The sequence below is a fragment of the Phascolarctos cinereus genome, unplaced genomic scaffold (assembly GCF_003287225.1).
Source record: "Phascolarctos cinereus isolate Bilbo 61053 unplaced genomic scaffold, phaCin_HiC Scaffold_3;HRSCAF=262, whole genome shotgun sequence".
Classification (NCBI taxonomy): Eukaryota; Metazoa; Chordata; class Mammalia; order Diprotodontia; family Phascolarctidae; genus Phascolarctos; species Phascolarctos cinereus.
This window is the reverse complement of record NW_027555736.1, coordinates 223,669,964-223,687,995: the sequence shown is the minus strand read 5'-3', so window position 1 is coordinate 223,687,995 and position 18,032 is coordinate 223,669,964. Positions and strand designations below refer to the sequence as shown.

The 18,032-nt window shown below is 42.5% G+C and overlaps 1 protein-coding gene across 1 annotated transcript in view; it reads left to right on the top strand.

Moving 5' to 3' along the window:
- Positions 1–18,032, top strand: part of ADCK1 (aarF domain containing kinase 1) — a 175,238-nt gene that overhangs the window by 51,240 nt on the left and 105,966 nt on the right. Inside the window, 1 exon segment of the mRNA XM_020986163.2 lies at positions 10,059–10,262. Within this exon segment, the coding sequence (XP_020841822.1) occupies positions 10,059–10,262 (204 nt within the window).

Here is an 18,032-nt window from a genome sequence, read left to right as displayed (position 1 = left end):
TGGTAGGAGTGAGTTCATATAATAATAGCTATTGAGCACCAACAATTTGCTAGGTGTAGGGCAGAACATAATAATTATACATGTTATCTGCCTGTCGTGATTGCGTTCTGCAGTAGATGAACAGGACAAAACATAGGGAGGGGATGAGAACACTGATTTCTATGAAAAGCTTTCAGTACTAGTCTCCAGTTGAAGTCTTATTTTTTTGGTATTGCTGTCTTTTAAAAATGTACTGGATTTGGAGTCAGGGGCCCTGGGTTTGAATTCCAGGTTTGAATCTAATCCCTCTGAATCCCTGGGCAAGTCACCTAACTAACCTTAGCCTCTTCATCTATAAAATGAGAGGTTTGGACTAGATGACCTCCAGGGTCCCTTCTAGCTCTAAATCTATGGTCTGTGACCCTGTGATTCCCTGACCAACCTAATTCCCAGCAACCCCACCCTCCTCTGCCCTCCTTTAGGAAGCACTGATTATATTACTCACTTGCCTCTTAACTTCGTGACCTTGTGTTTGTTTTCTTTTCAAGTATGTGGCTCTCCAACTAGACTATAAACAAGGTGTATGTCTTACTCTTGGTGCTCAGCAGGTGCTTATTACAGATTTGTTCATTGACTGATTGATTACCCTAGTGACTAAGCAGTGCCATGTATATACCCAGTGGGTGCTCAATACTTCTCAGAATCTGAGCTAGACAAGAGTTCAAAGGTCATCCAATCCAATCTATACCTGAAAAAAAATCCTTTTCACAACATCAACAGGAGGTCACCCAGCCTTTGATTGAAGACTTCCGGTAAAGGGGAATTCACTGCCTCTTGAGGAAGTTCGTTCTGCTTTTGAATGACACTCATTATTAAGCAGTTTTTCCTTCTATCAAACCTACACATGCCTCTTTGCAATTTCTGAACTGTGACTCTAAACAGAATTTTTGTGGCATACCTTTTTTGGTGGCAGGCAGTGTGAAAATCCACTTAGGTGACTGCGTTAAATGTTGGTCTTAGATTATTGACTGGATTTCATCTTAAATTGGAAAGAATTTGTCTCTTATTAGGAATAGCAATGCTTCTAGCCCAGTGCCCTCAGTCATCAGTCTGGGAAGCAGCCTCTGTAGAGACTCAGCCTGGCCACTGCTACTGTAGGCATGGCAGCCACAGCTACTCACACCCAGAAAAGAAAATTCTTGCCACCAAAGTCCTTGGCACTCTCAAAAGGAAGGAAGGAAATAAACATTTAAGTTCCTACTATGTTCCAAGACCTGTGCCAAGAGCTTTACAAATATTATTCATCCTCACAATAACCCTGGGACATAGGCACATTATTATTCCCATTTTACAGTTAAGGAAACTGAGGCAGACAGTGGTTAAGTGACTTGTCCAGAGTCACATAGCTACTAAGTGTCTGAGGCTGGATTTGAACTCAAGTCTTCCTGACTCCAGGCCAAGTGCTCTCTCCACCATGCCATGAATAGAAATAACACTAAAGAAGAAGCATTCACATCTACTTTGCCACTGTACCCTGTGTATCATGCAACTTTTCCATCTTACTTGCATCCTCTAATAGAGGAGCAGTAGAATGTGAGGTCCTTGAGAACAAGGATTGTCTTATTTTTGTATTTGTATCCTTAGTACTTAGTACTATGCTTTGTACACAGTAAGCACTTAATAAATACTTTATTTCATCCATCCATCCATCCATCCATCCATCCATCCATCCATCCATCCATCCGTCCATAGCCATGGTTACCCAGTTTCATGGTTGCTAGCTTTATGAGAATGAAACCCTTGCCATCATCTATCTCTTTTTATCGGGTACCCAGAGTGTGCCAAACAAAAGCCCCTCAATGTGGACACCATTATGTTAAAGTCAATATTTACATCCTTTGGGTTACAGCCAAGCAAACAGAACCTAACCACAGCTTACAGACTTATTATAATCATTCACAAGCTTCATCTTACCCCCTCTCCTTTGTGTGTGTGTGTGTGTGTGTGTGTGTGTATACTATTTTGCTTTTTTCTCTTAATGTCTTCTTTTATTTTTGTATAAGCTTTGAATAAAATTCAGTACAATTTATTTATTTTCAAAGGTCCCCGTCCTGGGAGCTGATATTCTAAGCAACATGTAAGTCAGACACAATTTCGTGTCTTGGGAATGTGATCAGAGAGGGTTTCTGTGTTTCAGAGACCATTATTACCTTGTCTTAACAGTCAGTCCCACTCAGCAACTGGTCTGTGGTAAGAATGGGAGGGGAACAGAGGTCAGTCCTGGTCTTAAACTCTTTTTTTCCCTCTAGCTTGTAGGACTCTAGAGGGTTCTGACAGTGACTCCCTTGAGAGCCATGAGTAGCAGACAAATGCCTAAGGTGAGGCCTTCCGAAGAAGATGGGCACTTTTGCCTCCTCACCTGCCCTTGTTTCCTCTTCAGTCACATGTTCCTTTTTGGCCTTCAGTCATGTTGTTCCCTTCAGGCCAGTTATTTCATCTTTTTTCCTTTTTCTCTGCTTTTGAATGTGCTTTTGATTTCATCAGTGTTATGTACTCCTAGGAAGGTATTTCCTCTAGCAGTACACAGTCTCTGTGACTTATACAGTCATAGTGCAGCTTAGAGAAGTCTCCTTGGGGGTTCTTGGGGGCAAGTTAGGTGACTTGGAGAGGTGAGTTGTCACGCAGTTATTATGTGTCTCAGGCAGGAACTGAACCCAGGCCTTTCTGACTCTGAGTCTGGGCTCTCTATCTCCTAGGCCACATTGATTCTTTTTTCACCTTGTTTCCATAGCTCTAAAATAAAGGGGCTGAAGTGGAGATTTCCCCTCATCCTTAACATTCTGGTATTTTCCTACCCATTCACTAAGGTCCAGCTCAAGTCCCACCTTCTTGTGATGCCTTTCTTGACTATATATACCAGCCCTCTCTGATAAAAATTACAGCTCATGGAGTGCTTGATTTGGAAGAGACCTTGGAGCTAATCTAGTCCTCATCTGACCGATGAGAAAGGTGGGGCTTTGAGACTGATGATGGTAAGGATTTCATTCTCACAGTGAGAACCCAGGTCGGCAGACTCTGAATCTGGTGCCTTCCCCTCTATACCACACTGCCCATCTTCCCTTTCCTTGAGCTCCTCCCACAGCTACTGCCTATATAATTCAGCACTTAATTATATACTGCCTCGTATTGTTTGCATGTGTTAGCCTTGTCTCCCCTGCTAGAGGACAGGGAGCATGTCTCACTTTCATATGACAGTCTGGCTCCTGGAGGCGGCCCAGGAGATACCAAAAAGGCCTCCAAACAGCCAGAGAAATCTTTTTCCCTTGGGGGTTACTTGGTTCAGTTGAGTGCACTCTGTGTCCCTATGCCGGACCACATGCTAACCTTCCTGCTGGAACAAACCAGGGTCACTTCTTCTGAAATTGATGCCTTGCAGGGGCCTCTTCAGGCCCTTTCCCTGTGGACGGGTAATGGCACATTTCTCCTCTGCTGGTGCCGCAGTGTGGAGGACAATTATCTGAGCTGCATAAAAGCTATTTACCCATAATGGCCTGAACTTTCTGTGCTGTGATAAACTGGCCAGGTGCATGTGTGAATAGCATGTTTTCTCTTTCTTCTCTCAACTGAATAGAGAAGGAATTATGTTCCTTCCCTCTGTGTTGAGAAACTCAGTTGGCTTGGGATGATGCTACAACATCAGGCATTTATTAGATACCTACTAAGTGCCAGGCACTCTGTTAGGTGCTGGAAATACAAAGACAAAAACAAAGCAATCTTTATCCTCAGGGAACTGACATTGTCTGGGGAAACAACTGTACCCATATAATAGATCCAACATGGTGGGGAAGAGGCACTGGGAGGATCAGGAAGGGTATCATTTAGGAATTGGCATTGAGCTGAGCTTGAAAGGGAGCAAGGGATTCTGTGTGTGTGTGTGTGTGTGTGTGTGTGTGTGTGTGTGTGTGTGCGTGTGCATGTGTGTGTGTTTAGTATTTAATTTTTCCCCAGTGATATGTAAAAAAAATTTTTTTAACATTTGTTTTTAAAACTTTGAGTTCCACATTCTCTCCCTTCCTCCCTCCCCACCCCCTTCATTGAGAAGGCAAGCAATTCAATATAGGTTATAAGTGTGTATTCATGTAAAACATATTTCCATATTAGTCATGTTGTGAAAGAGAACATGGACCAAAAAAAAAACCTGAAGAAAAATAAAAAAAGTAAAAAAAGTATGCTTCTATCTGTTTTCAGACACCATCAGTTCTTTCTCTGGCATGGATAGCATTTTTCATCATAAGTCCTTTAGAGTTGTCTTGTATCGTTGTGTTGCTGAGAATGGCTAAGTTGTTCACAGCTGATCATCCTACAATATTGCTGTTATTTTGTACACAGTATGTATCACTTTGCATTAGCTTCTGTAAGTCTTTCTGGGTTTTTCTGAGAGCATCCTGCTCATCATTTCTTATAGCACAGTAATATTCCATCACAATCTCATACCACAGTTTGTTCAGCCATTCACCAATCAAAGGGCATCCCCTCAATTTCCAATTTTTTGCCTCCAGAAAAGAGGTGCTATAAACTTTTTTGTACATATATAGGTCCTTTTCCTTTTTTTAAAATCTCTTTTTGAATACAGACCTAGTATTGGTATTACTAGGTTAAAGGGTATGTGTGGTTGTGTAGCCCTTTGGGCATAGTTCCAAATTGTTCTTCAGAATGGTTGAATCAGGTCACAACTTTACCAACAGTGTATTAATGTCTCGTTTTCCCACATCCCTCCAACATTTGTCATTTTCCTTTTCTGTCCTATTAGCCAGTCTAATGGGTATGAGGTAGTACTTCAGAATTAATTTAATTTCCATTTCTCCGATCAATAGTAAGTTAGAGTACTTTTTCATGTGGCTGTAGAGAGCTTTGATTACTTCATCTGAAAGCTGTTCATATCAGCTGATCATTTATCAATTGGGGATTGGCTCTTATTTTTTTATAAATTTGGCTCAGTTCTCTATATGTTTTAGAAATGAGGCCTTTATCAGAAAAACTTTCTTCAAAATTTTTTTTCACAGATATGGTTGCTAACTGTATTCCCCTCCATCTTATTTTCCCCTCTGTTTATTATATTCTCTCTCTCCCTTCACCCTGTCCCTCCTGAAAAGTGTTTTGCTTCTGACTACCCCTCCCCCAATCTGCCCTCCCTTCTATCGCAGCCACCCTTCTCTTATCCTCTTTCCCTCCTACTTTTCTGTAGGGTAGGATAGATTTCTATACCCAAATGAGTGTGTGTTATTTCTTCTTTGAGCCAGTTCTGATGAGAGTAAGGTTCACTCCTCCCTCTTCCCCTCCACTGTAAAAGCTTTTTCTTACCTCTTTTATGTGAGATAATTTGCCCCATTCTACCTTTCCCTTTCCCTTTCTCCCTTTGCATTCCTTTCTCACCCCTTAATTTTATTCTTTTAGATAATATCCCTTCATATTCCACTCACACCTATGCCTTCTGTCTATATATACTCCTTCTAACTGCCCCCAAAATGAGAAAGTGCTTATGAGTTACAAGTATCATTTTCCCATGTAGGATTGTAAACAGTTTAACCTTATTAAGTCATTTATGATTTCCCTTTCCTGTTTACCTTTTTATGCTTCTCTTGAGTCTTGTATTTGAAAGTTAGATTTTTCCAGTCAGCTCTGGTCTTTTCATCAAGAATGCTTGAAAGTCCTCTATTTCATTGAATGTACATTTTTTCCCCTGAAGTATTATACTCAGTTTTTCTGGGTAGGTGATTCTTGGTTGTAATTCTAGTTCCTTTGCCTTCCAGGATATCTTATTCCAAGCCCTCTGATCCTTTAATGTAGAAGCTGCTAGATCTTGTGTTATCCTGACTGTGGCACTAGGATACTTGAATTATTTCTTTCTGGCTGCTTGTGATATTTTTTCCTTGACCTGGGAACTCTGGAATTTGGGTATAATATTCCTGACAGTTTTCATTTTGGGATCTCTTTCAGGAGGTGATCAGTGGATTCTTTCAATTTCTATTTTATTCTCTGGTTCTAGAATATCAGGACAATTTTCCTTGATAATTTCTTGAAAGATGATGTCTAGGCTTGTTTTTTTTTTTTTTGGTATCATGGCTCTCAGGTAGTCCAATAATTTTTAAATTCTCTCTCCTGGATCTATTTTCCAGTTCAGTTATTTTCCAGTGAGATGTTTCCCATTGTAATCTATTTTTTCATTCTTTTGGTTTTGTTTTATTGTTTCTTGATTTCTCATAAAGTCATTAGCTTCCATTTACTCAATTCTGATTTTTAAAGAATTATTTTCTTCAGTGAGCTTCTGTATCTCCTTTTCCATTTGGCCATTTCTGCTTTTTAAGGCATTCTTCTCCTCATTGGTTTTTTATACCTCCTTTACCATTTGGCCGGGTCTGTTTTTTAAGGTGTTATTTCCTTCAGTATTTTTTGTGTGCGTGTCTCCTTTACCAAGCTATTGACTTTTTTCATGATTTTCTTGTGTCACTCTCATTTTTCTTCTCAATTTTTCCTCTGCTTCTCTTACTTGATTTTCAAAATCCTTTTTGAGCTCTTGCATGGCCTGAGACAAATTCATATTTTTCTTGGAGGCTTTGAATGTTGGAGCTTTGACTTTGTTATCTTCTTTTGAATGTGTTTTGATCTTCCTTGTCCCATAGTAACTTTCTGTGGTCAGAATTTTTTTCTGTTATTTGCTCATTTTCCCAGACTATTTCTTGTTAACTCTTTGTTAAAGTAGGGCACTGTTTCCAGGGTAGAGGTGCACTGTCCCAAGCTTCAGGGTTTTTGTACAGCTGTTTTCAGAGATACTTCTAGGAACCTGTAAGTTTTCAGATCTTGCAAGGTAGTATGATCTAATGAGAGGTGTTTACTCCTCTCCTGGCCTGTGCTCAGGTCTGTGAGTGACCACAAGCGCTCTTTTCTGCCCTGGAAATGTGATAAGGGTCCCTGTTGCACTGCAGCCCACAAGCTCTGGTGTGCTAGTGTTTCTCCTTGCCCTGGGACTGCCACATAGGCTTACTACCCAGATCCAAATATGGGCAAAGCAACAGAGTCCTGCCTGCAGTGCTAGCAAAGAGACCCCTATAATCTCCTTCTGATCATTTTTTCGACTCCCTTACCATCTGTGGACTGAGAGCTCCAGAAGCAGCCACTGCTGCTGAAGATTCAGTGACTCCAAGGCCTGCTCCTGGTTTGCTGAGGTCTGGTCTGTGCTGGTACCACCTGCGCTGGAATGTGCTCCACTCTTGCCCTGGTACGACAGATATCTCCCACTGACCTTCTAAGTTGTGTTTGGCTGGAAAATTATTTCACCCTGTCCTTTTGTGAGTTCTGCTGATCCAGGAATTGTTTTAAGGCATTGTTTAAAGGTGTTCAGAGGGGTTTTGGGGAGAGCTCAGGAGAGTCACTGCTTTTTCTCTGCCATCTTGGCTCTATCTCGGAGCAAGGGATTCTAAGAGGCCAAGCTTGGGATGGAGTACATTCTAGGCATGTGAGGCATGGCCTATGTGTAGGCATGGAGACAGAAGGTAGAATGTTGTATATGAGAGACAAGTAAGCCACATCAACTGGACCATAGACCCTGTTATGGTCCATCAAGGTAGATTGAGGCAGAGAGGGAATTTAAAAAGTCCAGAACTGCCTGTAAGATAAAATACACATTCTCAACCTTGAATTCTGTTTTGCAAATGTTGGTTTAAGGCCTAACCTGGCTCTTCCCGGCCATATTACCTCCTTTGGGTACTCTAGGTTCCAAGGCACAGGGTAGCAGACAGGGACAATGTGGTATAGTGGAAAGAGAACTGGATTTGGAGTCAAAGACCCTGGCTTCAAATTCTGCCTCTGTGGCTTATTTACCTGTATAAGGAAAGAAGAGAATGGAGCATTTATTAAGTGTGTAATATGGTTCAGGCACTGTACTAAACCATTTCAAATATCTCTTTTGTAAATATATAAAATGTATAAATATCCTTTGATCAAATATTTACAGCTATTATCTCATTTTCTCTGAGTCTGTTTTCTTATCCGTAAAATAAGGGGGTCAGACTATGTGACTTCTGAGGTCTTTTCCATTTCCAGATCAATGAGTTAGTGATTCATTTCTCTTTTATTGACTGCCCTGTTGACAGTCTTAGTGACTGCAAGTTTCTCATCCACCCGTTCTGCCAGAGGAAGTCTTCACATGTGTTCTTGCCGCTGGACTTTGATGAATCTGGAAGGGAGAATGGGGCTGATGACTTTGTGTAGCTCTGCCTCATTTAAATCCAGTTCATGCACAAGTCAAGACATTGCTGTGATGTTATTGATCCTCTGTAAAAACGAAGGACAAACATGTGGAGTTGAGCTATAACTGGCCTGATATCCACATTGTAAGTGTGGTCATTCTTTGGGCCCTGGTATAGTAACTTCAACAAACACTTACAAAGCATAGGTCACTGTACTAGGCACTGGTCTTACAAAGATAATAGATGCCTTCAAGGAACTTGCGTCTTACTGGGATATGTAGTATGTAATTGTCTTTAAAGAGAATCTAGAAAGATCTCTTCCATGAAACCTTCCTTGACTGCTGCAATGTGAAGTGATCTCTCTTGCTTTTGACCTCTTAAAATAATTATCTCTATCTCTCATTTAACATTAGTTATATGCTTCCTTGTGATATCTCTTTGATTGTCTTGAACTGTTATTTAAATTTTATATTATTTGTTTCATGAGTAACCAGGTGGTACAGTAGATAAAGTGTTGGGCCTGGAATGAGGAAGACTTATCTTCCTGAGTTCAAATGTGACCTCAGACAATAACTAGCTGTATGACCTGGGGCAAATCACTTAACCTTGTTTGCTTCAGTTTCCTCATCTGTAAAATGAGCTGGAGAAGGAAATGGCAAGCCACTCCAGTATCTTTGCCAAGAAAACCCCAAATGGGATCATGAAGAGTCAGATACAACTGAAACAACTGAACAAAATTATTTGTTTCATAGGTTGTGACTCTTTCTTCCCTTTTCCTTCTACCCCACAGATTGTAAGCTCCTTGGGGGCAAGAACTGAGTCTTATATTTCTTTTTATCCTCCATCACTCTCAGCATCATGCCTTGTGTATAGTAGATACTCAATATGTGTTTTTGGATTTGATCTAATTTGTACAAAGGACTTCTAGTACCCCATAATCTTCTAGTGATCTCTTACGTTCTTTGTTTCTATGTATGCTGACTTGTCTCTTAGCTCTTCAAGAGCAAGATATATTTATAAAGCTTTGAGAACTTTAGTTGGTCAGGGTGATGGATATAGGTATGTAGTGCAAGAATCAAATAAACATAGCCAACCCAAGCTGAAAAACTCCCTGCCTGGCCTGCCACTAACTTAGTACTTAAAATTTCTACCATTGGATTCATTCCTTTGGTTACCAGATGGTTCTGTTATATATAAAAAGACATAGCTAATTAGCTCATTAGCAGATTAGGAGTGATTGGTTTATCAGATTAGCTAGTTGTCAACTTGGACTCTTGGCAGCTAAATTTTAATATAGGAAATCTGAATATGAAACTACCTAAAGGACCAGTTGTAGGTCAGATATTGTAGAAGGAGATTCTGAACATCCAGGGATTAGGAGGGAAGATCCAGAGTTCTTAGAAAGACAGAGAACCAAAGGAGGTATGGAAGGGTCTCATAAAGTTCCTTCATAATTTTGTTCTTGAGATTGAGGGCTATTGCTTTCTAGACCTCTAGTCATAGCTCAGGGAAATATGTTATAAGATCATAGATTTAGACCTAGAATTCCAGCCCCCCTCATTTTACTTGAAGAAACTGAGGCCCAGAGAATTTAAGGCACTTGACCAAGGTTAAACAGATAGCAAGTAGCTGAGCTTGGATTTGGACTGCAGTCCTTTGATACTAGTGCCTGGCACACAGTAGGTGCTTAATAAATGCTTGTTGACTGACTGACTAGACTTCAGAACTCTTTCCCCTATGACAACATGGGAAAGTGTGCTGGGGCAAGGGAAAGCAGAGAGAATGTCACAAGCCTATATTTGGTGGTCTTGATCCTGCCTCATCTCGTGGCAGGTACATCGTCGCTCAGCTGAGCGCCTCCGAGAACTCTGCTGTGCGAACAGAGGCACCTTCATCAAAGTGGGCCAGCACCTCGGGGCCCTGGATTACCTGCTGCCTGAGGAGTACACAAGTACCTTGAAGGTCCTGCACAGCCAGGCCCCGCAAAGCAGCATGCAAGAGATCCGGCAGGTGATTCGAGAGGACCTGGGCAAAGAGGTATGGACTGGGCACTTGTGGGAGAACCTGGAGCAGGGTAGCAATGGGAGAATACAGCACACCCCTGGCTTTCTGAAGAGGGTCTCCCCCACAAAGAGGCACAATGTCAGGCATAGTAGGAAAAAAGCTGGATTTATAGTCAAGATATGGTTTTGAATCCTGGCGCTGCTTCTTACTTGTTGCTTAATTTCTTTATGCCTCAATTTCATCATCTGTAAAATGGGTATAAATATCCTACCGGGCTCAAATAAGGAACAAATAAGATAATGAATCCAGAGCACTTTGTAAACCATAAAGCTACACATAAGCTGCAGTTATGATGTCCTTTGGCCCATTGTTAATTTGAGTGCAGCTTTTGGTACTGAGATAGGGTACTCCTATCTGAGTGGCTGGCTAGGCCATGGGGATTTCTCCAGTTTTCCATTACTTCTGGTCAAGGCTAGTTGGATATGGTATTATTTGAGAGACTAAAAGAAGACCCCTTCCTATTCCAAAATCTCTCCTCACTCTTTACCCACCTGAAATTCTACCATTAGATATTCATTCCTCTGCATCTTAGAGGCTTTCTTTAAGAATAAGACCATTGACCCAGGTTTTGCCTCAGGAAAGTTTATAATAGTCATAGAGGTCCAGAGGGCCCTTTTCCTCCTTCTGTAGCTTGGAAGCTTTATGCTATTCCAATATATACTTCTTTACCCCAGCAGCTCATCCTACGTGAGCTTCTCCTTGTCCCACTTACCCCAGGGATAGAAATTGCCAATTATGGCTCTGCAGATATCCCTAAGAGAGGTGATGCCTTAAGTCATTTTCAATTAATACCTTAATTATTATTAGCTGGGGCATCTAGGTGGTACAATGGATACAGGGCCAGGTATGGAGTCAGGAAGACTTTTCTTCCTGAGTTCAAATCTGGCCTCAGAGACTTACTGGCTGGTTAATCCTGGGCAAGTCACTTAACCTTTGCCTCAGTTTCTCATCTGTAAAATGAACTGGAGAAGGAAATGGCAAACCACTTCAGTATCTTTGTCAAGAAAGCCCTCAAAAAAGGGGTCCCAAAGAGTCGGAGACAACTGAAAAATCATTGAACAGCCACGATTTTTAGCTGAGATTTAGCTAAGAACAAGATGGGGTAGAAAGGGGAATGAAAAGAAGTAAATGAGGAAGGAGGACCAAAGGCAGGTGTTTCTGACTCCGTGATACTGTCTGAGACCAGTCTTAGCTCCTCAAGTCAGCACAAAGCTGGTTCTGGGCCAACAGAATTGAGACAAAGACATCTGTAAGTCTGATGACTTTGGGGCCTGGAAAAATTTGGAGTATGTGAGACAGTCAGACTTGTTGATTCTGAAACCTGAGGGACCTGGAACACAAGAGGTAAGTTTGATTGGCCTTCTGACCTTCTTGTTTCTAAGCCATGTGGGCCTAAACTTTGGTGATTTGGGAGAGAATGAGTAAGGAGGGAAGAGACACGTGGCTGGATGTAGGTCAGGAAGATGGGGGTCAGGAACAAGGGGTCACAGGCAGAGGGGAGGGGATTGGCACGGTGCCTACCCACGAACTGCTCTGCCTCCTGCCAAGCCTGTCAGCCTTCTGTTTCTAGCAGAACCAATTTCACCCCCAAATTAAAACTAAATAAATCACTTTAATAACAGTGTAAATCGTGTCTCTGCTCGCATGTGGCAGCACAGTAGGGGTGGGTGTGAGGGAGAGGGAGAGAAGGGAAAAAAGAGATTAACGCTTTCACACTAGTCCCTGCTGCTTTGTTTCCAGAAGAGGGGCCATGAGAAACAGGGAGGAAGGCATTTGAAAATATAGGATTCCTTCAGGCTAGGCAAGGATGCAACCAGCATCTCTGAGTGCCTGCAGACAGGACTGGTCAGGGGAAATCAGGCCTCTTCTCCAGCTGGGCTGCGCTTCCCTAGCTCTCTTTATACACAGGAATTTGACATTGTAAAAGGACACTGAAACCAGGCTGTATCTTTAGGGACGCCTTGTCTTCATTATCCCAATCTCTTCCTTGCCCAGGCTCTTTCACAGGCTCTCTCTGCCCGGGTAGCGTTCACAGGCATCTTGTCTCAGGAGACATCCAAAGTCCATGTCAGACCTGGGAGGGGATGGAGGTCTTTTCAGAATGCCCTAAGGCTCCACCTTGCTCTGGTTCTAGGGATCTCAGAGACTCCTGACTACCCCCGTCCTGGACCCCACCTTCCCCCACTTACATGTTCCCCTCTTCCCTGTCTCCCCAAAGATGTTTTTTTCTCTTCCACCCTAGGGAGATGACATTTGTTTCCCGCTGACATACTTTGCCTGGGTGGGTTGGATTGGGTGACATTTTCTTAGTCTGTGGGTGGAGGGGAGGTGAAGAGGTACTATGTGGGAAGCAGGGTAGGTGAATATGGGGGTGTCAGGGCGGGGGACAAAGATGTTTGTGTCTCCACCTCCCTCCTCCAACAGTTCTCTAGCAATCCTGTTTTCTGGTGAATATTTCCTATCATTAAGAACACATTTAGAATACCCCTTCAATAATAAGTTTCATACCTATATTAACCTGGTATGGGTGTCTATCGAAATAAACTGATCTGGTAACAGGAAGCAGTGGGGCACAGCAGAACAGGTTCTAGACTGAGAGTTAGGAAGACTTGGGTTCAAATATCCTACCTCAAACACATAGCTCTGTGACCCAGGGCAAGGCACTGAACTGCTCTGGTCGGTTTCCTCATTTGTAAAATGAAGGGGTTGGACTCAGTGGTCTTTAAAGTTCCTTCCAACTTTATTTACTTATTTTGCTTAGGCAGTTGGGGTTAAGTGACTTGCCCAGGGTCACACAGCTAGTAAGTGTCAAATGTTTGGTCTGAGAATGGATTTGAACTCAGGTCCTCTTGACTTCAGGGCTGGTGCTATATCCACTGCGCCACCTAGCTGTCCCCTCCTTCCAACTTTAAAGCTATGATTTAATTCCTGGTCTTAGGGACCATATGGAAGAGGGATCTAATTCTGTTTGAACCCAGAAGTCAGAAATAGAGCTCATGAGTGGAAGGTATAATGGGGCAGATTCCAGATACAAAAATAAATCAGTGCCAGAAAATAATTCCTAACTATTAAAATTCTCCAAAATAAAATGGGCTGGCTTTATTCATCAGTTCTTAGATTTAGAATTGGAAGGTACTTTAGAGGCCATAGAGTCCAACTTTCTCATTTTACAGATGAGGAAACTGAGGCCAGCAGAAACTGAATGATTTGCCCAGGGCTATACAGTATCAGACGTTGTTTCTGAACTCAAGTAGCCCATGACTTTAAATCACTCCCTAGACAATTCCAGACCAGGCAGCAGCCACTTTGACGCTCTTCCACCTCTCATCAGAATTTGGGATTCTTGCCCTTGGGATTCTGGGAGTGCACAGATGAGCTTTTCCCTTACCATGCCCAGAAACCAGGATACCATGTCACTTCCTAGCATTGTCCAAGGTTGCCCTTGGCCACTCCTGCCCTTTCTAACTCTAGCTTCCATATGTGTATGGTCTTCCTCTATTTGGAATAGTAGCTCTTTGAAGGTAGGAACTCTTACTTGCTTATATTTATGTCCCTAGAGCTTAAAACACTGCTTAACTTAGCACATAGTAAGTATATAACAAATGTTTTTTCCTCCCTCCCTCCCTTCCTGCCTTCATCCTTTCCTCTTCATTCCTTCTTTCCATTCCTTTCCTCCTTCCTTCCTTCCTTTTCTCTTTCCCTCTCTCCATTCCTTTCCTCCTTCCTTCCTTTTTTCTTTCTTTTAAGGCAATTGGGGTTAAGTGACTTGCCCAGGGTCACACAGCTAGTAAGTGTTAAGTGTTTGGTCTGAAGTTGGATTTGAACTCAGGTCCTCCTGACTTCAGGGCTGGTGCTCTATCCACTGCGCCACCTAGCTGCTCCCCCCTTCTTCCTTCCCTTCCTCCTTTCCTCCTTTCTTCCTTCCTTTTCTCCTTCCTTCCCCTCCTAGCATTTTTTCTACTTTGGGATGTTACCTCTTAGGAAACAGTGGAATACTGGGTCTTTAAGAAGGGTTTGGATGATTACCTTTTTGGAAGAGTTAAAATGAATTTATGTTTCCCTTAAGGGTTAGACTAAATTACCTATAAGATTCCCTTCCAAGTCTAAGATTCTGTAATTCCATGTTAGTAGGCTGCAATTTCATGTACATTAAGGAAAGAGCTGAAGACTGGCTTGCATCACTGTCCTGTTTCTAGATATAGAGTCCTCCTCTTCCCCGCCCCCTGCCCCATCTGAAATGGCAAGGTTGGAATGACCTTATTTCAGCTCTCAAACTGTATCCCTTGAGTTGACTGTGCCACAGAGTGAGATGCTGACTGGACAGGACCAGGTGCTGGTCCATTTCTCCCTGTGCTTTTTTATTTGATTTGGTTTGTGTTGGCTTAGGGCTGACTCGGGATTTCCCCCAGGATTGTTGTGCTTCCCAGGAAGTCAAGATCGACTTCAAGTCACTCCTGCTCCCAAAGACCCAAAATAAATAGGATAGAGACTGAGGCCCTTACCCTCTAGGGAAGTGAGATTTGCAATTTATTGGATTCATTGTGATTCCACTTGGTGCTATGTCATGCTGTACCCTGACTCCTGGTCCCTTGGAAGAATAAACCCCTAGAATGAAGGTGAGAGAAGGAGAAGGTATGTAAAACGGATGCCACCTCGTAGGGCACTTGAGCTCTGAGATTTAGAGGGGTTGTATCTGAGGTGAGGGAGGTGGTCCGTTATGCACTAGAAATCAGAAAGTGGGTTTTCCATTTGCCTTTGTCGACTACCTGATTTTGGACAAGTCACGTAACATCTTTGGGCCTCCAAGAAAATGAAAACATTGGACAAGATGATGTTTAGAATCTCTTCAAGTTCTAACATCCTGAGTCCCTTGGGTAGCCTCTGACAAGCCCTTACCCTGACCCAGCCCCCAGAGAATTTTACCTGAGTGCCTTGGATCGTATTAGGCCATTGTCGTGTCCCAGAGCAGTTGACCCAGGCCCGTTGCCTATTCCCCTACCCCAGCATTAGGCATTTCCGAATCCTGACAAGGAACAGTTCTTACTTCTCATTTCTTCTGCTCTGGTCAGTTCTTAGAACATTTCCACTTCTGTGCTTTGCCTTCACGTGTGTCTTTTCCCCTGCCTGGGATGTCCTTCTTCCTCTTCTCCGTCAAAACGCTACCTGTCCTTCAGCTGAAACCCCACTTGCTCCAGGAAGCCTGCCCTGAACATTGAAGACTTCCTTGATTTCATAGGTCGAAGGCACTGTGGAGCACCTAGAGCTTGGTCAGGTGTCAAAGATGCCCACTGCACCCTGGGCCATCGCCAGTGGCCCTGGCTTTTGTCCTGCCTCTGGACTTTAACGGTTCTGGAAGTGACAGTGAAGCTGACGACTTTGTGAATCCAATACACACATAAGTCAGGACATCACCGATGAGGTCACTGGTCCTTTTTGAAAACAAAGAATAAACAACAACAACACAGAGTTAGAGCTTCAGGAGACCAGAGAAGCCATCTAATCCCAATCCCTTAATTTTTGTTCATGAGAAGCTGAGACCCAGAAAGGTTATTAGTTGTCTGGGTCACATTAGGTAATAAGTAGTAGAGTCAGGATTTGAATCTAGGTCCTCTGACTCAAATCCAGCCTTCTTTCCATTGTCGTTCAGTAGTTCAGTTGTGTCTGATCTTCGTGACCCCATGGGCCATATTGCCTATTGGGTTTTCTTGGCATAGGGCTAATGTGATAGATAAGAAGTTCTTTCATGGTAAATATATTAGTTGGTCATATTGGAATCGAGGACTGGAGTGATTTACCATTTCCTTTTCCAGTGAATTAAGGGAAACAGAGATTAAGTGACTTGCCCAGGGTCACATAGCTTGTATGAGGCTGGATTTGAACTCAGGTCTTCCTGACTCCAGGCCCGGTGCTCTACCCACAGAGCCACCTGTCTACCTTTCTTTCCACTGTATCACTGTCTAACTAATGCTATAACATATAGCCTACATGAGAGATGTCAAACTCACAGCCATGAACCAAATTAAAATGTAATTAGGAAATCAAATACAATGGAGCATGTATAATGTTGATATGTGGCCTTCTAAGTTAATATGCAGCCTGCAGAGATCATTATGTAGCACTTAGTGGCCTCCAGCTTTTATTTGAGTTTGATACCACTGGTTTCCACAGTTTATCCATTAGTAAGAGTCCTTGCCAAAGTTATACGGCTGATAAATGGTAGTGAGCACTTAGAACGTGGATCTCCTGACTCCCAGACCCATTGCTCATTCCACTACACCATGAATGACTGAGACATGTTTGAAATTATTTAGAAAAGTATTCTGCAGACGAAACTTGACCCCAGAAGGAGCGGACTTATGGGTTTATACACGAGTACAAGCTAGTGCATAGGAAATATTCTTACATAGTTGCACGGGGAATACCTTTTTGTATTAATTATAGATATGAGTCTTGCTTGGACCCGTTTCTCCAGGGCCTGAGAAGTGACCCCCACGGGGCCATGTATTTTCTGAGCCAGACTTAATGTTTGCTGGCTAGGCACTGACCTCAGCGTGGAGTGTGATGGTCAGCCCTTGGTCCTGCTGACACAGCGACGGTGCTGATGTTGACCAGTAGATGGTGCTCAAGTTCGAGAGTAATCTGGTGGGGAACTGGATGGAGGGCGGGAGAAAGACTTCACATCCTGAGGTTGGGATGATATAGCACCTCAGCCATGCTGCTGAAGTGTTGGGCTAGGCTAAGGTGCAGGAAAATCGAGGCTTCTGGATACTTTTAATTTCCTGCTCATCTTCTCTGCCTTGTGTGAAGCTGAGGCTGACTTGTTCCCATACACTGAAGAGGACATTCATAGGACCAAAACCCAGCTTGCTTTCACTTGGCTCTGAATGGGAAAAGTCCCCCTCTCCCCTTCCTTTGAATAATTGGTTCTGTTCTTACACAGCTGAGGCAGGGTTGGTGCATCTTCTTCTCAAAGTACTTGGCATAGCCAATCATACCAGTCACGATTAATTACTCCTTTCCTTTTCTATATGTCATGTGGCTATATGTTGCTATATGGCTATGAATCATGGAATACCACAGTCTTTGAGGGACAAAAATTGTAAGTGACCTAAAGGGCAACTAGAGAGGCACGTTAGGCAGCATGTTATGGTGGTGACCTATGCACACAAAATGGCTTAAAAGTATCGTTTAGGAGATGTATAATTAGGAAAGGAGGTAGACCAGTCATGTTATGAGGCTGAGGATTAGCAGATGGACTCCATCTGAATGTTTCATTGGTACTGATGTGATGTCCAAAGACCTAGAGGAAGACCTCTATTGCATTTGTTTTATCCTCTTCCTCCTCCCATCAAATTGGATAAAAGTCACATAAGATGAGAAAGTATGAATGGGTTGTCATATGCACCTTTGGAGGAAGTACCCACCTCAGTACTTCTTTTTAAATATTAAAATAGGCTCCAAAGATAGATATATACATATATATTCATTTCTTCATTAATTCATTGGCTATGTATTGAATAACTACAATGTGTAGCATGCAGTATGAGATAAAAATCCCAGAGTTCATGGAACAAATCTAATAGGTGAGATAAGACATGTACATAAACACCATGAATATAATACAATGTAATTTCACGGCTAAAGAACTCATCTCCTGATGGTGACAATTTCATTTTTGCCTTTTTATCCCTAGTAGTTATTTAATACATTCTTAGCAACTGATTAATTGATGAGTCTCTGTTC